The sequence below is a fragment of the Chanodichthys erythropterus genome, chromosome 11 (genome assembly GCF_024489055.1).
Source record: "Chanodichthys erythropterus isolate Z2021 chromosome 11, ASM2448905v1, whole genome shotgun sequence".
Classification (NCBI taxonomy): domain Eukaryota; kingdom Metazoa; phylum Chordata; class Actinopteri; order Cypriniformes; family Xenocyprididae; genus Chanodichthys; species Chanodichthys erythropterus.
Window position 1 is genome coordinate 32313111 of NC_090231.1, and position 19952 is coordinate 32333062.

The window sequence follows — 19952 nt, forward strand, 5'->3', positions numbered from 1 at the left end:
TCTTGTTCTTTTTTGGTAGGTTTCTTGAGGCTAATGACTGATAGGTTAGAATGTGTTATGGGTCAGTGTACAATTGTTGTGGCCTTTAGTTGAGTGCATGTGAACATCCTGAGCAACCACTGACCAAAAACAGCTCTCTCTCTCTTCAATATAGAGAATTGTAAAATGCTGACAAAGCGCTTTGGCCTGACTGGATGAAGAGAGGTAGATAAACAGAGTGCAATGTTAGTTTTTACAAATCTCCTGCCCAGAGAAATTGTTCTGTTTACTCTCTAAACATTAAAAAAAAGAAAAAAAAAGGTAGAACTAAAATCCAACACAGTTTATCCACAAGAGAAAAATGGTAATTAAAAAGGAAGATTAAGACCTTTAATGTTACCAAATTACAAAGTCACTCCACATTTTATGCATATCTGGTTTGCGTGGTATGAGCCAAGTATGTTTGGCTGAATGGAAAAGCCCAACGCAGCCACAGAAATATGCACACATGAAACTACTCAGTTCCCCGTATGTGGCCCAGCAACACTTAGAGAAAGCAGTACAAGACTAAGAAAATATGTGAATGCATACACTCTCTGACACAAGATTCACAGCTGCCTGATCTCAAAGTTCAACATTTCTGTTAATCTTCAAGGAATATTATTAGAAGAAATATAAAAAGGGTGGATAAAACAATGCAGCTTTGCACCAAAAGGCTGAGAAAGACTTCAGCAGATGTTTCCCTCCAATTCCAACAAACAAGGAAAGAGCAAAACATTTCTTCACATTGTATTTATATATAAAAAATAATATTATTAAAATAAATATTAGCTTATGAATAACCCAATGATTGTAACACAATAGAAGGTTTTCAACATGAGGGCAGGGGCCCACTGGCAGGCCTCAACAAATTTCCGACTCAAAATGATTCAATTGTATATAAAAAAATCGAAATGCTTAAAGTGCCCCTATTATGGCATTTGAAATGTTCCTATTTTGTTTTGGGAGTCCCCAACTACAGGATTACAAGCAAGCAAGGTAAAAAAAATACTTTTATTGTCTTATAATATGCATTTATTTTTACCTTATTTGCTCAACGACTCCCAAACGATTCGCTCAATGATTCATTTTTCCAAACCCCTCATTTGCCATATGCTAATCTGCGGTGATTGGACAGATGACCCAGTCAGTTGCTTGCATCACTTTGTATTATAATAATGATTTTGCTCCGCTCTGTTCTAAAAATAAACACTAGGAAATAAGTTTTGTGTTTATGTTAGCGAACCTAGCCCAAAGCTCAGAAATGCTGGTATCGTCACATTTTCAAAATTTCAGTACCGACTTGGTACCGAAGTACCACGTGTCAGCGTGACCTGTCACACTGGAACATTTTGAAGAACAATTGAACATAACAAGCATACTCTTAAAGAATAACATGAGGGTACAATAAAAAATACTTGAAAATATGATAAGAATTCATATATATAAAGTATGAGTACATAAATGTAGGAAATCAAAAGTGAAACTGATAAATCATAAGCCATAAACGATTAACATAAATATTAATAAAAATGCATGAATATGAATATTGACCATTTCGGATCCATCAGAGACCATAACAGCAACAATTATTAATCATACTTACAGGACAGGTTAGATTCGTCGGAGGAAAAAGCTGGTCCAAATAAACTGGGTACTGACCCATCCTCCATTGAACGCATTTAGATTGAAGAAGCAGTCATCAGTAAAATGACGGGAACACAGCACAAGGTTCTGGTTATACTGCTGTGGTACCGTTGTAAAGATTAACTTTAACCATTGATTCTTCACGTATTGGCAGTGTTTGAGCAGTGTCAAGTTTTCCCTGGTGTCTGCTCGCGCAATACGTGGGCGGGCAATATGATAATGTTTCGTTTTGACGTCACAACGAAACGGCTTGGGATTCGTTTTACAAACGACTCGTTTAATTGACTCCGAGTCGACTCTTACATTTGAGAGACAATTACTTTACATATGGTGCACTTTCAGATTTAAAACTTTGCAGGATGTTTTCATTCACTTAGGGCTATGTTACACACTACATGAAAGGTAATTTTCAAAAATCCACAATAGGGGAACTTTAAAAGACAAGATCTAATCTTAAATCGTTCAACCCGCCCTGCTTCTTTCTTGAATCAGAAAGTCATGATTAATTATATTGAATTGAACACTTAAGGTTTTGTTTAATAAAATTAACCAGCATTTTCAAAATTACAAATACCAGAGTAAATATCTTTGCCAGTATGGGGGGCCTTTGAATAATTGTTGAACAATGGGGGGCTTCAAGTCAAAAAGTTTGAGAACCACTGGATTAAAGTAACCTAGTATAATTTACCATACTTGAAGCAACTGACAGAATAAGACAGAATGCATGTTCCAAAAGTAACTATGGAATCTCTGTGGAACACAAGTATTCATTCTTGGTCTGAAGCAACTCAGCAGTGTAAACATGCATTTTTACTGACATCTTGTGGATGACAAACATTTATTTCACCATATTCATTCCTGGAACACTATGATTTTAAAACAACAGTATCAAAAATACAGTATCAAAATATATGTACCAAGAAAGACAGTTGTTTAGAAAAGCCATGGACAGCATAGTAAAGAGCATAACACACATTGGCACAATTCCTTTGTATTCACATTTAAGTAAAAATCCTCATGAAACTAGGTTTTTAACAGTAAAACCAAATATAGCTTTCTTTACTTTGAGAGTAAACATTAAAAAACACATTTTTGTAAAGTTACATTGATAAAAACTTCTAGGGAACATACATCATCATAGAATGTTTTTTGGCAACAAATTTAATGGATTTACTGGAAGCACACACTAAATAAAATCATAAATAGACATCAGCTGTCTGATTGACATTCTCCCATTTAAAAAAAAAGGTCAAATTGTCTTTCATTGCTTAGAAATATAATTAATTTATGATGCATCCACAAATATGTATGGTGTATTCCTCTGAAGCAGAACATATATGACTCATCTTGAGGGAAAACTGTAAACTGCAAAGAGAGCAAAGCTCCAGTAAGATTCTGAAGGCTCTGGAAGTAGTGAAGCGAAGAGATCCGTCCCATGTACTGATTCAGGTGAGATAATGATCTTAGAGATGATCTCAGTCAAATACCGAAATCTTACTTGTGTCAAGTCTTATTTGCACACAGAAGTCAGAACGTTTTCAAAACCTTCATCGTTCACACCTCAGTAGATCTGCCGTCATATATTGCATTTTCTGTCCTGTTACAAAAACAACATCAATAAATAAGCATCACAGAGAGGCTTGTAATTATACTCCTATTATATTTTAATATAAATCTACATCATGAATACAAAGCAGCGAGAAGTTATATGTCTGACGCATAATAATACTTACTCAAGTTCTTTTTTCAGTCTTCTCAGTTTGTCGTTGAGCCTGACATTCTTCACTCTGATGGGATTGTCGGGTATAAACCAGGCAGCAATAAATTTGCACATCACCACCACATGCTGAGCGAAAAAAAAAAAAAATCTCAGACAATATTTAATAACATAAAATAGAATACAAAACAGAAATAGCTCTAACATTTGTACCTCAAACAGAATAACAAAGGCAAAGCGGAGTGCCAGAATGAGCCAAAACTGAGAGGTGAGACTCTGGTCTTCATCACTGCGGTAGTCTTTGTAACTGAACGACACATAATACACATTCAATGCAATGACACGGTATCACATGAAACATTTCCTCATCAGCCCATACAGTATGAAACAGCCAGTCAAATTAGATGTAGTAGTAAAAAGTTGTCACACCTGCATTGAGTAACATTATATCCATTGTCTGTGATCAATTCCTTGAAGTCACGTCTCACTGCCTCGTTGGACATGAACGCTGTTGCCAGTGTGTTGTTGATATACCCTGTCATACAGCTATCAGACAAAATTAATGTCCATCATGTATGCTTAAAAAAAAATACAGTTTTTGTATATGACACTTTTTACCAATAGAGAAAACGGTGGACAAAAACAGCTTATTTGGTCTGATGGCTTGTGGTTCAGATACTCACTCCAGGTTTGTACTATTGCTGACAGCACAAGGTCCATAATGGTATCGATACACCAGACGAGGTATGAAGTCAGAGGAAATCCCAATCACTAGTCCATTAGCAATGACAGCCATCACACCAACAGCTTCTAATATTCTAGTCCACACACCTGCCACCAGAGAACACACGGCACATTATGCAATGGTTTACGCCATGATGATAACTGACACATTACAACTAGATATTCACCAATGTCATTTGTCTTTTTGGGCACTAGGCGGCGCTCAAGGCTGACCATCTTGATGGCATCCAGTCTGATCTCAAATATGTTATTGATGAGAGCCAATAAAGGAGCCAGAGGAAACGCTGCCACAAAGATGGTGGTAAAACTGAACTGAAGAACTAATGACACAGGAAAGAATGTGTTAGTGGACAATATTTTAGCATTGCAACATTAGCCATTAGCTTATTTTATTTGCACTAAACATCACTCCAACAAATGTCAAAATATATAAAATGCATCTTTACAATCCAAATATGATATTAAAATTTAAAACTTGATCTAAAATTAGTTTGTGCTGAAGTCAGGTAACAGAGAAAGATACAAACCCATTTCCAAAAACTCATTAAACAAGGTGAAAGCGTTAACATCACTCAGGTCATAGTTTTCCAGCCAATTACGAAGGTTGCAGAGGTCACATGGGTAGAGGTTACTCCCCTCCTCTCGACATGCCTTCCGGTAACAGTTACCACACTTTCTGCGAATCGTCTTAGCTTTTGTGCGCCTAAAACACAGCTTTAACCAACTGCAGAGAAACGACAGAGCCAGAGATAGAAAGTGAGGGAGTAGTCCAATTAGAGCTAACAGCAAAAGAAGATCTTATTTAGACAACACTTACGGCACTGTGAACTCAAATATGTTGTTGATTGTTTGTTTGAGCACCAGAATAACAGCCATCTGGATGAAGAGATCTGTAAGGCAGCCGCTTGGATGACACTAAATCAGAGAGAAAAATGACTGTTAACTATTCTTTTTTATACAATTAGATTTGAAGAATTGATTCAGCTTTGGATAATAGCATCTGCCAAATTGTAAATATAAATGTACATCGATTCCTACATGAATCATACCTCTTCTAGTCTCCATTCCCCTAAAATTCGTACATAGTTTCCTGGATAGCCATTGATCCTAAGCACAGCATAAAGAGACGTTTTAGAGTAAATAACTACATAAGCGCACACACACACACACACACATTTACACAATTACCTTCCCAGAAAGAACGCCACATAAAATAGTGACGAGAAGAGAGTAAAGAATTGAAATGTGAACATCTTCACTGTGAAGCGCTTCTCTGTGGCTGCAAAGGAGCGGGTCTTCTCTACAAAAAACAAAAAAAAACAAACATACATTTTAAGTACTTTGCCTATTTATTGCTGTAATGAATTTCATGCAAACAATTATTATTATTATTATTATGTATTACCCACCAAACTCACACAGTTTGAAGGCCACAAATTTGTTGACCTGAAAATAATTATATTAATTAGAAAGGTGCTATGTTTTTTTAACAAGCAGATGTTTTATGCCAGTTAGACAGTGTATCTGTCAGTTCTTACCCGAGTCATAACCTGAATAGTAATGTAGTGTAGCACAGCTCCAAACAACATGGCTATTGTGGTGGCATGATCACGCAGAAACTCAAACTCTTTTTGGGACAGCAATATTGCAGCTAAAACACGGCAGATGACCAGAGCATGGGTCAGACCGATGATCACCAACAGCTGAGCACAATGAAGGAGATATAGTTGTATTATATAATATGTTTATAAGTGTAGATCCTTTTAAACAATTACTTTTGAAGTAATAATAATGTTAATGCACATACAGTATACAGTGCCTATAGAAAATCATCATATCCCTTTAAAATAGTTACTTTATTTGTCATACAGTTTGAAATCAACAACAACAAAAGGTGACAACTCTAAATAATAATAATAATAATAATAATAATAAAACTTAAACTGAAAAACTAAAATAAGGTTGGAAAAGTCATCAGTCCCCTGATTTAATACTTTGCAGAGCCACCTTTTGCTTTTATTACAGCCATTAATCTTTTTGGATATGTGTGCATTAGCTTTGCACACCTAGATTGGGGAGTATTTGCCCATTCTTTCTTACAGAATTGCTCAAGTTCAGACAAATTCCGTGGTGAAAGCCAGGGCTCTGATTTGGCCACTCAAGGACATTCACCTTCCTATCCTTAAAGCCCACTGAAGTGCCTTGGAACACAGCATTTTTCAAAGTGTTGACGTAATTTCAGTGGAAACAGGAAGACAGAAGGGGCATATTGAACAGCTACTCCAATTTTTTAATATAACTAATAGAGTTTTATTATGTATATATATATATATATATATATATATATAATTATATATATATATATATATATATATATATATATATATATATATATATATATATATATATATATATATATATATATATATATATATATATATATATATATATATATATATATATATATATATATATATATATATATATATATATATATATATATATATATATATATATATATATATATATTGTGCTGCTTGAAAGTTTGTGAACACCTTGCAGAAACTGTGAAAATGTGTTTCTCACCACTAATGTGACCAACAGAAGCACCACGATGCTGCGAAGGTAAGAATGCCTGAACTCTTTAGGCTTACACTGAGGGTTATTTACAATCTCCAAAATCAATTCTTCCTGTGGACAAACAGACATTCAACTCCATCAGAAGATGCACATTAAATATGCCAAAAGTAATGATAAGAAAAACGTAATGAGTCTACCTCCTCCTCGCACCAGTCAAACACTTTCCACTTTGACACATACAGAGCTCGATGTCTCTTCCACACCTCCAAGAACAGGGTTGCTAGTAAAAAAACAGTAACTTAGCATTTGTCATATGGCATAGAAATATGTACTTTGCTTTAGCTAAAAGGCAAAAACTCACCCCAAATCGCCATGAACATGGAAAAAACAACAGTCCCTTCATTGTCAAATAGTTGGCTCACCTGTAAGCATTTACTGTTAATACAACTAGTCAAGATGAAACAGAGAAGCACAGGCAGAAAATATAGTAGCATTAAGTCCTCATTTATTTTGAATATACACTACCACTCAAAAGTTTGGGGTCAGTAAGATATATATTTATTTTATTTTTTTAAAGAAATTAATACTTTCATTCAGCAAGGATGCACTACATTGATCAAAAGTAAAAGGAAAGACATTTATAATGTTAAAGAACATTTAATTTATTTGAAATGCTGTTTTTTTTTTCAACTTTCTATTTTTTCATCAAAAAATACTAAAAAAATGCATCACGATTTTCACAGAAACATTAAGCAGCACAACTGTTTTCAACATATAAGAAATGTTTCTTGAGCATCAGCATATTAGAATGATTTCTGAAGGAATATGTGACACTAAAGACTGAAACTGCAGCTAAAAGATCACAGGAATAAATTACATTTTAAATTAAAGCTGCAAGCAGTGATAAGAGGGCCCTCGCAAGTCGCAACCGTGCCACCGCCACCCCGTGGTTTAGGAAAACAGAGCACAGTGGGCAATATTTATTTAAATATATAAATATAGGAGGACCATGTCAGTCATTTGTATTTGCCACACTTCCTGCTACCAGCTGGTGGTGCTATAACTATAACTGAATATTGTCATGTAGATGTCTTCAGGCCAGGGCACTTATCAAGCATGTGAAGTTTTGGGCAGATTGGATATTGCATGCTTGAGTTACAACAACTTGTTTCGTGGCATTAACAGCATACATGAGCACTTAGCTAAGTGTTGCATGATTTAACATGTTTCTAAGATGTACTTCATAGCATATTACAGTGTAAAGCTTGCCATTACCTGTTGCCAACAGGTGGCACTATGACTAACTGAATATTTGCATGTAGATATCTTGCAGGAATTTTTCTCTTATCAAAATGTTTGGGGCAATATATGTCTGACTTACAACTGCTTTGTCAGGCTGCCACAGAGACGCCCTTCAACAAAAACTCAAGATCTTGACAATTTAACATCACTAAGGCCTTAAAGGTGCCCTAGAATCAGAATTTGAATTTACCTCAGCATAGTTGAATAAAAGAGTTCAGTACATGGAAAAGACATACATTGAGTTTCAAACCCCATTGTTTCCTCCTTCTTATGTAAATCTCATTTGTTTAAAAGACTTCCGGAAAACACTCGGACCTAAACATAACACCGACTGTTACGTAACAGTCGGGATCATTAATATGTATGACCCCAATATTTGCATAATGCCAGCCCATTCAACGCATTAGACAAGGAAAGGCAGTATTAACGGCTGGATCTGTGCACAGACAAGGTAAGCAAGCAAGAACAACAGCGAAAAATGGCAGATGGAGCAATAATAACTGAACATGATCCACGATATCATGATATTTTTAGTGATATTTGTAAATTGTCTTTCTAAATGTTTCATTAGCATGTTGCTAATGTACTGTTAAATGTGGTTAAAGTTACCATCCTTTCTTACTGTATTCACAGAGACGAGAGTCGTTGCTATTAAACACGTGCAGTCTGTATAATTCATAAACACAACTTCATTCTTTATAAATCTCTCCAACAGTGTGTAATGTTAGCTTTAGCCACAGAGCATATAGCCTCAAACTAACACAGAATCAAACGTAACCATCTAAATAAATACTTTACTCACATAATTCGAAGCATGCATACAGCATGCATGACGAACATCTTGTAAAGATCCATTTGAGGGTTATATTAGCTGTTAACTGTTTATGCGATGTATATATAGTCGAGAGCTCGTGTGGCAGAGGAAGCGCATCTCTTAAAGGGGCCGTGCTGAAAAAATCAGTGCATAGTTAATGATGCCCCAAAATAGGCAGTTAAAAAAATGTGTTAAAAAAAATCTATGGGGTATTTTGAGCTGAAACTTCACAGACACATTCAGGGGACACCTTAGACTTATATTACATATTGTAAAAAACGATCTAGGGCACCTTTAAAGGATTAGGTCATTTTCAAATTAAAATGTCCTGATAATTTACTCACCCCCATGTCATCCAAGATGTCTATGTCCTTCTTTCTCCAGTCGAAAATAAATGATGGAAAACATTCCTATTCAAATTACGGAATGAATGCGGCGCCAGTTCCGTTTTTTCCATAACTTGAATAGGGAAGATGTAGGACATAGATCATAAGCTTTTTGAAGAATACGTAAGGCGGTCTGGCAGTCATTTGTGTCATTTGTGAGGCAATCATTTGTGTTTATAAAGTATATAAATTGTTATTGTTTTTTTAGAAATCGACAGATTGTTTCACTAGATAAGACCCTTATTCCCCGTCTGTTATTGTTTAAAGCCCTTTGAAGCTGAAATGAAACTGTAATTTTAACCTTCAACCTTTTGGGGTCTATTGAAGTCCACTGTAAGGAAATTAATCCTGGAATGTTTTCATCAAAAACCTTAATTTCTTTTCGACCTAAGAAAGGACATGGACATCTTGGATGACATGTGAGTCAATTATCAGAAAATTTTTTATTTGAAAGTGAACTAATCCTTTAAGAATAGACTGACCATATATGATGTTGATTTGGTTAAAACTATATGGGAAGTTAATCACAGTGTAAAACATGCTATTTCCTGTTGTCTGCAGGTGGCGCTTTGACTGTAACTGAATATTGTTACGTAGATGTCTTCAGGCCAGGACTAATTAAACATGTGAAGTTTGGGGCAGATCTGACATTGTATGCCCGTGTTACAACAACTTCCTGTTTCATGGCAAAACATCGAAATTTGTCAGGCTGCCACGGACACGCCCTTCAGTGAAAACTCAAGATCTTCGCAATTTAATGTTGCAAAGACCTTTAGATTTGACTGACCAAATATGATGTTGATCTGATAAAATCTCTAGGAGGAGTTCGTTAAAGTACAATATCTGGAAATAGCAAAAATTGCAAAAACAATTTTTTGCAGAGCAAATTCAAAATATCTCACCTCCTGTTGAGTTTTCAGATTTTACTCCCATGGACTTTTTTGTAGGTATTGGGCTGTTACATCCGTCTACCAAATTTCATACTTGTATGTGAAACGTAGCTCGAAGGGCGCTTAATTGAAATTTTGTAGGTGGCGCTATTGAGCCATTTTGCCACACCTAATTCAGAAACCCATATAAGATGTAAAATTTCACCACTTCTGATGCGTGTGCAAAGTTTCATGAGCATGTTTGGGCCCTCAAAAATGTGATTCATTTCAGAGAAGAAGAATAATTGACTGAGCAATTACAATAGGGTCCTCACACCATCGGTGCTCAGGCCCTAAATATTTAAAAAAAAATTATATTAAATTGTATTAATAGTTCACAATATTACTATTTTTGCTGTATTTTGTGATCAAATAAATGTTGGTCAGCTTAAGAGACATCTTTCAAAAACATTTAAAAATCTTACCAACCCCAAACTTTTGAACAGTTGTATATCATTTACAACAATTAATGGTGTTGAAAAATGCTCAATTATAATAAAACAGTAACATGTTTATTCACTGACCTTGGCATATGTACAGGTGTCAGACAGGTTCCATGCCTTGCATCTTATGTCACATCTTGGACACATGATGGTTTTGGAATCACAGACTTCATGACTGTAAGAACACAATACCCAGACCACAACTTAAGACATAATTAAGTGTAAATTAAAATCAGATTAGTCTGTCTGCATCTGATCAGTCATCTGTCTCTACACCTTAACACTCTAAGTATACTCACATGAGTGGACTGGTATTGAAGAACGCAAGGCCGTACAAGAACACGACAATACCAATAACAGCTGCAGGAATGAGCATCCGTGTGTAACAGCCCAGCCACAGGTAATACAGTGCCACTTTCTCCCCAAAATAGTCCCTAAAAATTACATATGTGAACATACAGTGTAAAAAAAAAAGAAAGAAAAAAAGTTGATTTTCAAGGAAAAGAGAAGAAGAAAAAACAGTAGAACTTACTTGACATCAGTGACAGGCTGTTTAAAAAGCTTCAATACTGAACGCCAGCTTGCCCACTTCTTCCTTAGTTTTTTCTGTTCTTGTTTCTGAAGAGACAAGTCAACAATGTTTAACATGACCTTTTAGAAAGAAAAAGCTTTTAGAAAATATATTTCATGATTTCCTTGGCTACAGTCTATGTAAATATACTTTAACAAATAACGGCTTTTACCTCATGCAGACAGAAGATGGTCTCAAAAGCACCTTGACACAGCAGCTCTTTCAGGCCCTCTTACAGAATAAAATAGTGGATAGAGACATTGATAATATTACACAGGCTCAGTCCTGGTCCCTTTTAATATTTCTTTAAAAAAAATGAACATGAAAGGGTATCTATATTATTTAGTTCTGAGCCATTTTAATACATGCACAGGCAAATTTAATTCAATGCAGTTTCAAATTACATACATTTTTTGTATAGTTTTTTGTAGACAAAGTGTTCGAAAGGCTTAAAGATGAAAATGTTACAACAGACTCAAGTTACACTACTGTTAAAAATTTGGGGGAAAGTAAGATATTTGAAAGAAATTAATACATTTATTCAGAGAGAATGCACTAAATTGATCAAAAATGTCAGTAAAGACATTTATAATGCAAAAAAAATCTATTTCAAATAAATGCTGTTCTTTTAAAATGTATTTAGGCCTATCAAAGAATTCTGAAAACAATGTATTAAAAATATTTTTCAGTGCTGATTATAATAAGAAATGTTTCTTCAGCACCAATCAGCATATTAGAATGATTTCTGAAGGATCATGTGACACTGAGAAGACAGGAAAAATGATGCTGAAAATTCAGCTTTGCCATAATAGGGATATATGACATTTTGACATAGTCATTTTAAATGGTAATAATATTTCACAAAAGTATTGCTTTTAATGTGTTAAGGATTAGTTCACTTTCAAAGAAAAATTACCCCTAGTTTTACTCAACCTCATGAAATCCTAGGTATATATGAATTTTTTCTTTCTGATGAACACAATCGGAATTATATTTAGAAATATCCTGACACATCCAAGCTTTATAATGGCAGTGAACGGGACCAACAAGTATAAAGCTGAAGAAAGTGCATCCATCCATCATAAACGTACTCCACACGGCTCCATAAAGGCATTCTGAAGTGAAAGCGATGCGTTTGTGTAAGAAAAATACCCATATTTAAGATGTTATAAAGCAAAATATCTAGCTTCTGCCAAACCGCCTTCCGTATTCAACTTAGGAAGGAAGCGCAACTGGCACAGTTTTGAAAATGGAAGGCGTTAGGATGTAGCATTAAGCGTTTTGAACTGCTGAAGGCGGTTTGGCAGAAGCTAGATATTTTACTTTATAACATCTTAAATATGGATATTTTTCTTACACAAACGCATTGCTTTACTTCAGATGGCCTTTATTACCCCCAACCACAAGGGAGAGTAAAGATTGGGGTAATTTTCATTTTAATGTGAACTAATCCTTTAAATAAATTCAGCCTTGGTCAGCATGGTCAACTAAAAAAAAAAATCTTACAGACCCCAGACTTTTGAACAGTTGGATAGGTTTTTAGTCACGACAACAATGAGAAAAAATTATGAAGTGAAAGTGAATAGGGAAGACAGAGAGTGGGAGGTCTTCAAGAGAAAAAGTGTACCTCCTGATCCTATAAACGTATTGTTCAAGACAAAGTGGACAATCCTGATTCTATGAAACAAAGGAAAAGAAACTCATTACAAAAGTTATGAAAGGAACATCTCATGCAGCAGGTTTTATTTTTAAGTAGGGATGCGCCGATACTGATACCAGTATCAGCCGATACCAAGCTCATGTAGCCTACTTGTACTCGTACTCGTAAAAATACCAAAGACCGATACCTCACGTGACGTAACTGACAGAATTTTCCGTGCACAGAGACTCCGGCGGCAGCAGCAGAAACAATGTCTGCCTCAGCGGTGTGGAAATACTTCAGAATTAATGATGACGACCCACACATTGCAAACTGCATGCTTTCAATCACAATTCTTTATCGTTTAGTGAAGGCGGGATAAGCGGAATTGCATTGAATGACAGCGCGCTCTCTCTCTCTCTTTCTTGCGCACAATCAGTTCTCCTTGCGCCTGAATGGTCAAATGCACACATAGTTGTCAAAATGTCCATTGTGTGGAGTATCTCACATAAATAGAGTCGGTTATGGCTTAAGTGAACATAAACATGTGGGTGAAAACAGGATATGTGTCAGTATCCATGGATTCCGTAGACTAATTAAACATTTGTCATTAATGTTAATAAAACAACAAAAGTAGTATAGTATTAACATAGTATTTGTTGTATTGTTTGTAATTTGTTTGTACATTTCTTTTCATATAAAAACAATTATATATATTGGTAATTCTACCCTTTGAAGGTTATTGGACAATGTGAAATTTTTGTTCTTTAAGTTTGTGACAAGTACATAAAAATGTATTACTTTTTTTATTAGAGTAATAATAAAGAAGCTGTCCTACATTCATTAGTCTCACTGCTGTGCTTGGAAAACTGCAACATCACCAAAAAAAAAAAGAGAGAGAGGGAAATTAATAAATGATAGGCATCGGCATTGGTATCAGCGAGTACCAGGAAAAAACAACATCGGTACTCGTACTCTGTCCTTAAAAATGGTATCCGTGCATCCCTAGTTTTAAGCAGTGTGAAGATGCTTTCTGTGACCTTTACCTGGTGCAGAATGACACAGATGATTCGCACTTTTGCTCCCCACTCCAGTTACAGGCATCGGACACCTTTAGCAAGTATTTGTACTTTGCAAATATCTCCTCAGGTGCACAGATACCGAAGAACACCTTTTCAGCATGTTCAATTCTCTGTTCAACAGTAATGAGAGCTTTGAGTAAGACAGAATGTAACTGAAAGACACAATACTAATGTGTGTGACGGTGACAACATACAGTCACTTTAAAGTTCTTCTGTTTCAGTTCGCTGATAAAAGCATCCTGTTTCTTGAAGATTTGGTCCTCCATGTCCTCCACTTTTTCAGCCACCAGGACATAGTCACATAATCGAGGATGGTACGAGTTACGCTGAATGAAACAAATGCAGAAATGACCAAAACAGAAGGAAACTGCTTGCACACATACCATTTTTTGTGGTTTGGTTGGTTGAGTGTTTGTGTCTGTCCCTTTTTTTTTTTCTTCCAGAAGCTTAGGTCATGCTGGGCAAGAAGTGATGTGAATGTGACATTATGACCATAGTGTGGTAAGAAATAACATCATCATGCGCTTTGCATGTGTAGTTAGCAGTTATCATAACTGAACATGTGCTTGTGTAGAAATATGACTGTGGTATTGAATCCAATTGGTCAACAAATGCATAAAAAGACACATGTCCTTCCTTTTCCTACCTGTGCTGGAAGTAAGGTCTCATTTGTATTGTCCAGCTCGTACATAGGCACATCATCCTAAAATAGATAGAAATAACAGAGAACTATAAATAGGTAAAGGTTTACTGGGCAATGCACAGAAATTTGATTTCACCGTATGTGTAAACTCCATCTGTCAGAATCAGGATTCTACATCTACTGCCACTGTCATTCATGTATTGAGGACATCATAAAATGTATCTATGTACTTACAATAAATCAACCCAGTATCACCCTTTAAATGACACAGAACAAAATGTGATGCCAAACCTTATCACAATTCAAACACAAATTTCTAATCTATCCTAATGCAAGCCATACAGCGAAAGCTAGCTGACCTGTAATAATTAAAGGGATAGTTCACCTAAAAATGAAAGTTCATCCATCATTTACTCACCCTCAAGTTGTTCCAAACCTGTATGAATTTTTTTTTTATGAAACACAAAAGAAGTGTTCAGCAGACGAAATAAATTCATACAGGTTCCGAACAACTTGAGGGTGAGTAAATAATGACAGAATTTACATTTTTGAGTGAACTAACCCTTTAATAACTAACCTGCATTATATAAAGCAAAATGACCAAACACAGCTGGATCCAAATGTCTTTTTTTCAGTTTTTCATTGTTATGTCGATATATGTTGTAGTAACCTAATATGTTGTAGTTGATAGTAGATGTTTACATTGTTATCTTTTAAAGACATAAAACATTAAAAGAAAAAGAAGAAGAATTTGTTTGTATGATAAATTCTGGTGGCATTTAAAAGTTTTCTTTCCCTTTTATTTTCCTATGTCCTTGTTTCACTTTGACAGTAGCTACTCTCTGGTATGATGGCAGGTCAAGGCATGCCTTTGAGTTACATTTTATAGAACTACAATTGTTTGCTGCGTGTGTGTTTGTGGGTGTCAGAAAGACAGAGGAATCACTAAGAACATGGATTGTGATTCCTCACCTCTGCCTCAATCATTAACTGAAGCCACAGTCATTAAAAAATGTGTTCTTGCTCTAGTCTATGCCATTTAAAGAAGCAGCACAGTCTCATGACAAATAACCAGTTCAACCACAACAGAACCATTATTCATTCAGCTCTTGCGTACATTTACGTAATGTGAACACATACCTGATCATTTTACTCTACCAAAACAGATTCATCAATAATGAGTCTAAAAAAAGCTAATCCCTAATAAAGCTTTTGTATTAATCAAGTTTAAGGACATCACAAGCAAATTACTGAGTTGTCTGAGTAAAACATGAGCTGTACATCAACATTTATGTTTACGCTCACAGCAAAGTCTCTCTTCTGAAACATACACCTGAAAGATCTCAGCAACAAGATGTTCAGGTCAGGTGAGTGTTCCTCAGAATAGTTCGTCCTTTTCTGAGGACATAAATCCTCCTAAATAATGCAGTTGAAACAACTATAATACACTAATTTTAATAATACAAATGAGACAGTTATTTACATCCCAAGACAAAGTCAAAAAATAAAAAAGGGATGCCATTTTAAACATGTTACTCTTACTGTAATTTGCCTCTCTTTGTGTAACAAGGATATCTTGTTAGAGCAATATTAGTAGTGGTGAATGCCAGTGATGTTTATGACATGGTGAGTGCAACACAGAAACTAGTATACTGTCTACTGTATTAAATATTATATACACGGTATAAACTGCACATTTAAAATTACTAAACAGCCTTAAAATAGTCTTTTCTCCACATGAGCTATGTCTCACATTACCAATGTCTCACATTGTCAAGTTAAATGAATAAACACCTCAAAATCAATCAGACAGGCATTGACCTATGCACCTGCGAAACCTGGAAGACACACACACACACACACACACACTAACACACATTGTACCTTTCGATCAGTGAAGAACATCGTCATATCAAAGTTTTCAAAGCAGTTCAGTTCAGTTCAGTTCAGGCAGACCGTCGTCAGTTACCCTTCTCTTATACTCACATAGCCGAAGACCAGCTTTAACTAATGAGAGAAATTCTCTGACTAAAGACCGAGCGAAAGCAGTGTAGCCTACACTTCCGCATTGCCCATCTCATATTTGAGACATCTGCGAGCGCGACAGTATGATCTTGACTTGTGCATTTACAGGTGAGAGCACAGACGTCATCTGAAGGGCGGTGCCGATTCTTCTTTACGGTCAATACACAGACATCAATGCTGATAGCTTGAGATCGAAACTCGGTGCCAGCAGTTTAAGCTCTGAACGGTCCCTGGTATCAAAATTATTATATGCAAATTCTTTCTTTAATTGAGCAAAAAATAAATCTTTTGGAACCATAATTATTTCACGTCATTATGTTTAGTGCGTAAAAAACATTATAGATAAAATGGGGAAAATATTTAATCAATATATTTACATCTCAGTCAAGAAAGTGAAAAAAATTGTTTCCATAAAAATACAAAATAATAACTACAAAACACAGGGCTTGCATTCACAAAAAATATTTTTAATCCAAAGAAAATACTTTATACTGAGTACAACTACTAAAATTTGTAGACTACATAAAATTAAATGACTTTTCTAGATCCGCAAATTATACTTTTGCAATATCCTGAATTTTCCAAGTTTATTCATGGTCAAACCCCCAAACATTTGGTTTCTCTTTAAAGACCTGAATATCATTCTCAAGACTTTAAACTTTAATAATTTACCAAAACACACATGCTCTACAGAGGAGGGGGAAAACGGCTGAGTCCAAGGATGGTTTACAGTGGGATTCAGCTGAAAGCAGATGTCCTCAAGTCCATGGTTCTTCTAACCTTGTGCTGCTGTACCAGAAGTGGAATTAATTCCCTAATTTGCATTGCTCATCATCAATCAATCATCACATGGCCATGCAAAACATTGAGCGAACATTTCCACCAACATTAAGACAAAGCACACTTATTTAACGTGATCTCAAAGTACACAACTGAGTCAAATTTATTCATGAAGAGAGGTCATAAAAACACAAAATAATTGTATAGACACTAAAACACTGATACCACTGCATACAGGTTAACAGTCTACAGATAATGGGTCATTTTATTATGCTATCCTTTGAGAAGTGGCCTGTACAGTATGACAGCAAGAGCTTTTCATGGATTATACAGCCAAAACCAAGATAATTGGATAGTCAAACCACTTTATACAAAACAATGTTAAACATTAAAACAGTAGTTTTAAGTATTAAAGTTCAAAGTGCTCACTCTGTGCCACCTTCATCATCTTCCAGTGTTTTACGGAAGTGTTTGCGATTTACTTTCTTGCTACTGTTGAAGACAATACTGGACATCATTTTGTCTTCATCCTTTTTCTCAGTCCCCCACTTCCTTTTTTTCTCTTCTTTCACACATGAAATGTGGGGATCATCCAAGTGTTGAAGGCCAACTTCTTCCTTCTTAGCATGGTCAAGTTTGCTCCCACTTTGATCTTTGCTTTTGGGTTTAGTGAACACAATCTTATTCTCGCTGCTGCTGCTGTGATCCTGGTTGAATGCTGGAGTGAAGGTCTCCAGCGTGGCTTTCTGAGACCTTCGACTGTCTTGAAGCCCCTGAATGTACTGATGAGCAACCTGACTATTCTTTTTATCACTGGTTTCAGCGATATCTTCAAGACTGTAGCGGGTCCAGCGCTCAGGGTGTGCAAGGTAGTCTGGGAGTTTTTTAACTGGAGGTTGTTTTTTGGTTGCCTCTTGATCAACACCAAACTTTCTTTGAGGTCCCTGCGGAGGTGACGGTGGAGCAGGACGGGCAAACGTGCCATCAAGAATGTTGTCTTCACCTAGATCCTTAGATGTTATCTTTGCAGCACTATCCAACTGTGCAAAGATGTCCTTGCTCCGGTCACAGAAACCAGAGCTGCCACCTATCAGTCTGAAGGTGGGATTTTCTTGAGGAACAGACAGGACATGCTGCTGCGTCTCACCTTCTTCCTCTGAGGACGATGACAAGTCCTCAACCTTTCTGCCGAAATGCTCTGTGGGCTCATCAGAGTCAGAGTCGCTCAAGGAGAGATCATCTGGAAGTTCAATCGTATCTCTATTAGACAGACTGTTGGGAGCATCCTTTTCTTTGCAGTTTGGGTCACTCATTGTGCTACTACTAATCTGAGGTTAGGTCAAGAGATATGATTAGAAGATGGATATTTATGCTGAGATACTGTGTGAAAGATCTAAAGAAGAAAGAAATTAAGAAAAACTTGTATTAGTGATGCAGTAAACCAGAATCTCCTGACAGTTTCATCAAAGTGTAACAAATCAAGTAAATTAAATTATCACTAGTGTTAATAAACTTCATAGAATGGCGATCTTGAACTTTATATTTTGACAAACTCATAAACAACTGACATGAACTATGGAGAGAAAAGCAAAGATGAGGAACTACTCGCTCACCAAAAGTCTCTTGAGACACCTGTAGGAACAAGAATGAGAAACAAGCAGTGAGATCTTCACTCAGTAAACATACAATTACATAACAGCATTATACAGTGATCTAATAATACTTAAGGACATGTATCTCAAATCATGATTAATTATTAAAATCCATATTTGTTTATTACAGATCGTGTGATGCTGTGGTTATTAATGCGTTTGTTACATGCTTCATAATGGCACTAATCTGAAGAACGTAAAAAAATTATTATACAGCTGGAACAATGCTTGGGTGCATAGAGGTATCTTACTGCGGTTGAAGACTCACAAGTACTGCGTGCTGGTCAGTTTAGCTAAAATCATTGATTCCACAGTATTGATCAAAGTTATGGCCATAGCGTTTAGTCTGCAGGTTGTCCTCTTCTGCCTATGTAAGCTTGTATAAAACAAAACCAACATCAGCATATCTGCATATGTCTACTTATCAAAGAAGAATAAACATTTAAAAAATCACATGCATTTACAATTTTACAAATCATTACATTAATGAAATGTCAGTGAACAAAACATTATCTTCTCTAATCGCACGTTAAGCCAGCTAACGCAGCTATCCCGCCTAGCTGTGATGATAAACGTAATCAAAATTTCTCAAAACGCCCCCAGGACCAACGACATTTACAGTAACACGCTGATTTAAATATAAAAACCATAATTTTGAAAGTTACTTAGTTATTTGACTCGTATCTAGTTGTCCACATAAGCAGCAGTAGCATACCTTTAGCTGCAGTGAGTGCGCATAATCCACGAAGAGATGCTTTGTGGGTAATGTAGTTTATCTGTAAAAAAAAGAAAAAGAAAGAAAGAAAAAAAAACAACAGCTGCGTTCTAGTTCTTCACTGCTCCCAACATACATAGCAAGGGGTGTATATAATATAATATAATAGGCTATAATATAATATAATATAATATAATATAATATAATATAATATAATATAATATAATATAATATAATATAATATAATATCTATGTCAGTTCACAG

At 35.7% G+C, this 19952-nt stretch overlaps 2 protein-coding genes across 6 annotated transcripts; both read right to left on the reverse strand.

The window, feature by feature from the left end:
- Positions 1-2268: 2268 nt before the first annotated feature.
- Positions 2269-16647, reverse strand: ano9b (anoctamin 9b). Its single transcript, XM_067400763.1, has 24 exons — positions 16400-16647; positions 14519-14575; positions 14067-14198; positions 13837-13982; positions 12779-12828; positions 11324-11382; positions 11113-11198; positions 10880-11014; positions 10662-10755; positions 7068-7128; positions 6904-6986; positions 6713-6817; positions 5665-5829; positions 5536-5572; positions 5315-5426; positions 5176-5233; positions 4944-5041; positions 4654-4850; positions 4294-4446; positions 4066-4213; positions 3812-3928; positions 3596-3689; positions 3399-3511; positions 2269-3262 (listed from the first exon to the last, which is right to left on the reverse strand). Exons 1-24 carry the CDS (start codon positions 16424-16426, stop codon positions 3220-3222), a joined length of 2370 nt encoding a protein of 789 aa, XP_067256864.1. The 5' UTR covers positions 16427-16647; the 3' UTR covers positions 2269-3219.
- A 348-nt stretch (positions 16648-16995) lies between these two features.
- Positions 16996-19721, reverse strand: tssc4 (tumor suppressing subtransferable candidate 4). Of its 5 annotated transcripts, none has more exons than XM_067400764.1 (4): positions 19688-19721; positions 19224-19348; positions 18934-18952; positions 16996-18713 (listed from the first exon to the last, which is right to left on the reverse strand). In XM_067400764.1, the coding sequence occupies exon 4, from the start codon at positions 18631-18633 to the stop codon at positions 17746-17748; it is 888 nt and encodes a 295-aa protein (XP_067256865.1). In that variant the 5' UTR covers positions 18634-18713; positions 18934-18952; positions 19224-19348; positions 19688-19721; the 3' UTR covers positions 16996-17745. The 5 variants fall into 5 exon arrangements, with proteins under 5 accessions (XP_067256865.1, XP_067256867.1, XP_067256866.1 ...); XM_067400766.1 differs by having other exon boundaries at positions 18889-18952; XM_067400765.1 differs by lacking the exon at positions 19688-19721 and adding an exon at positions 19638-19658.
- Between the last annotated feature and the right edge of the window lie 231 nt (positions 19722-19952).

What these genes read in the sequence shown, in the direction of transcription:
- ano9b (XM_067400763.1), bottom strand. Translation starts at nt 16,426, where the DNA reads ATGACGATGTTCTTCACTGATCGAAAG. An exon ending in TACGTTTATAGGATCAGGAG is followed by an intron (nt 11,383 to 12,778) that starts GTACACTTTTTC and finishes TTATTCTGTAAG; the next exon opens with AGGGCCTGAAAGAGCTGCTG. An exon ending in CCTTTGTTATTCTGTTTGAG is followed by an intron (nt 3,512 to 3,595) that starts GTACAAATGTTA and finishes TTTTTCGCTCAG; the next exon opens with CATGTGGTGGTGATGTGCAA.
- tssc4 (XM_067400764.1), bottom strand. Translation starts at nt 18,633, where the DNA reads ATGAGTGACCCAAACTGCAAAGAAAAGGATGCTCCCAACAGTCTGTCT.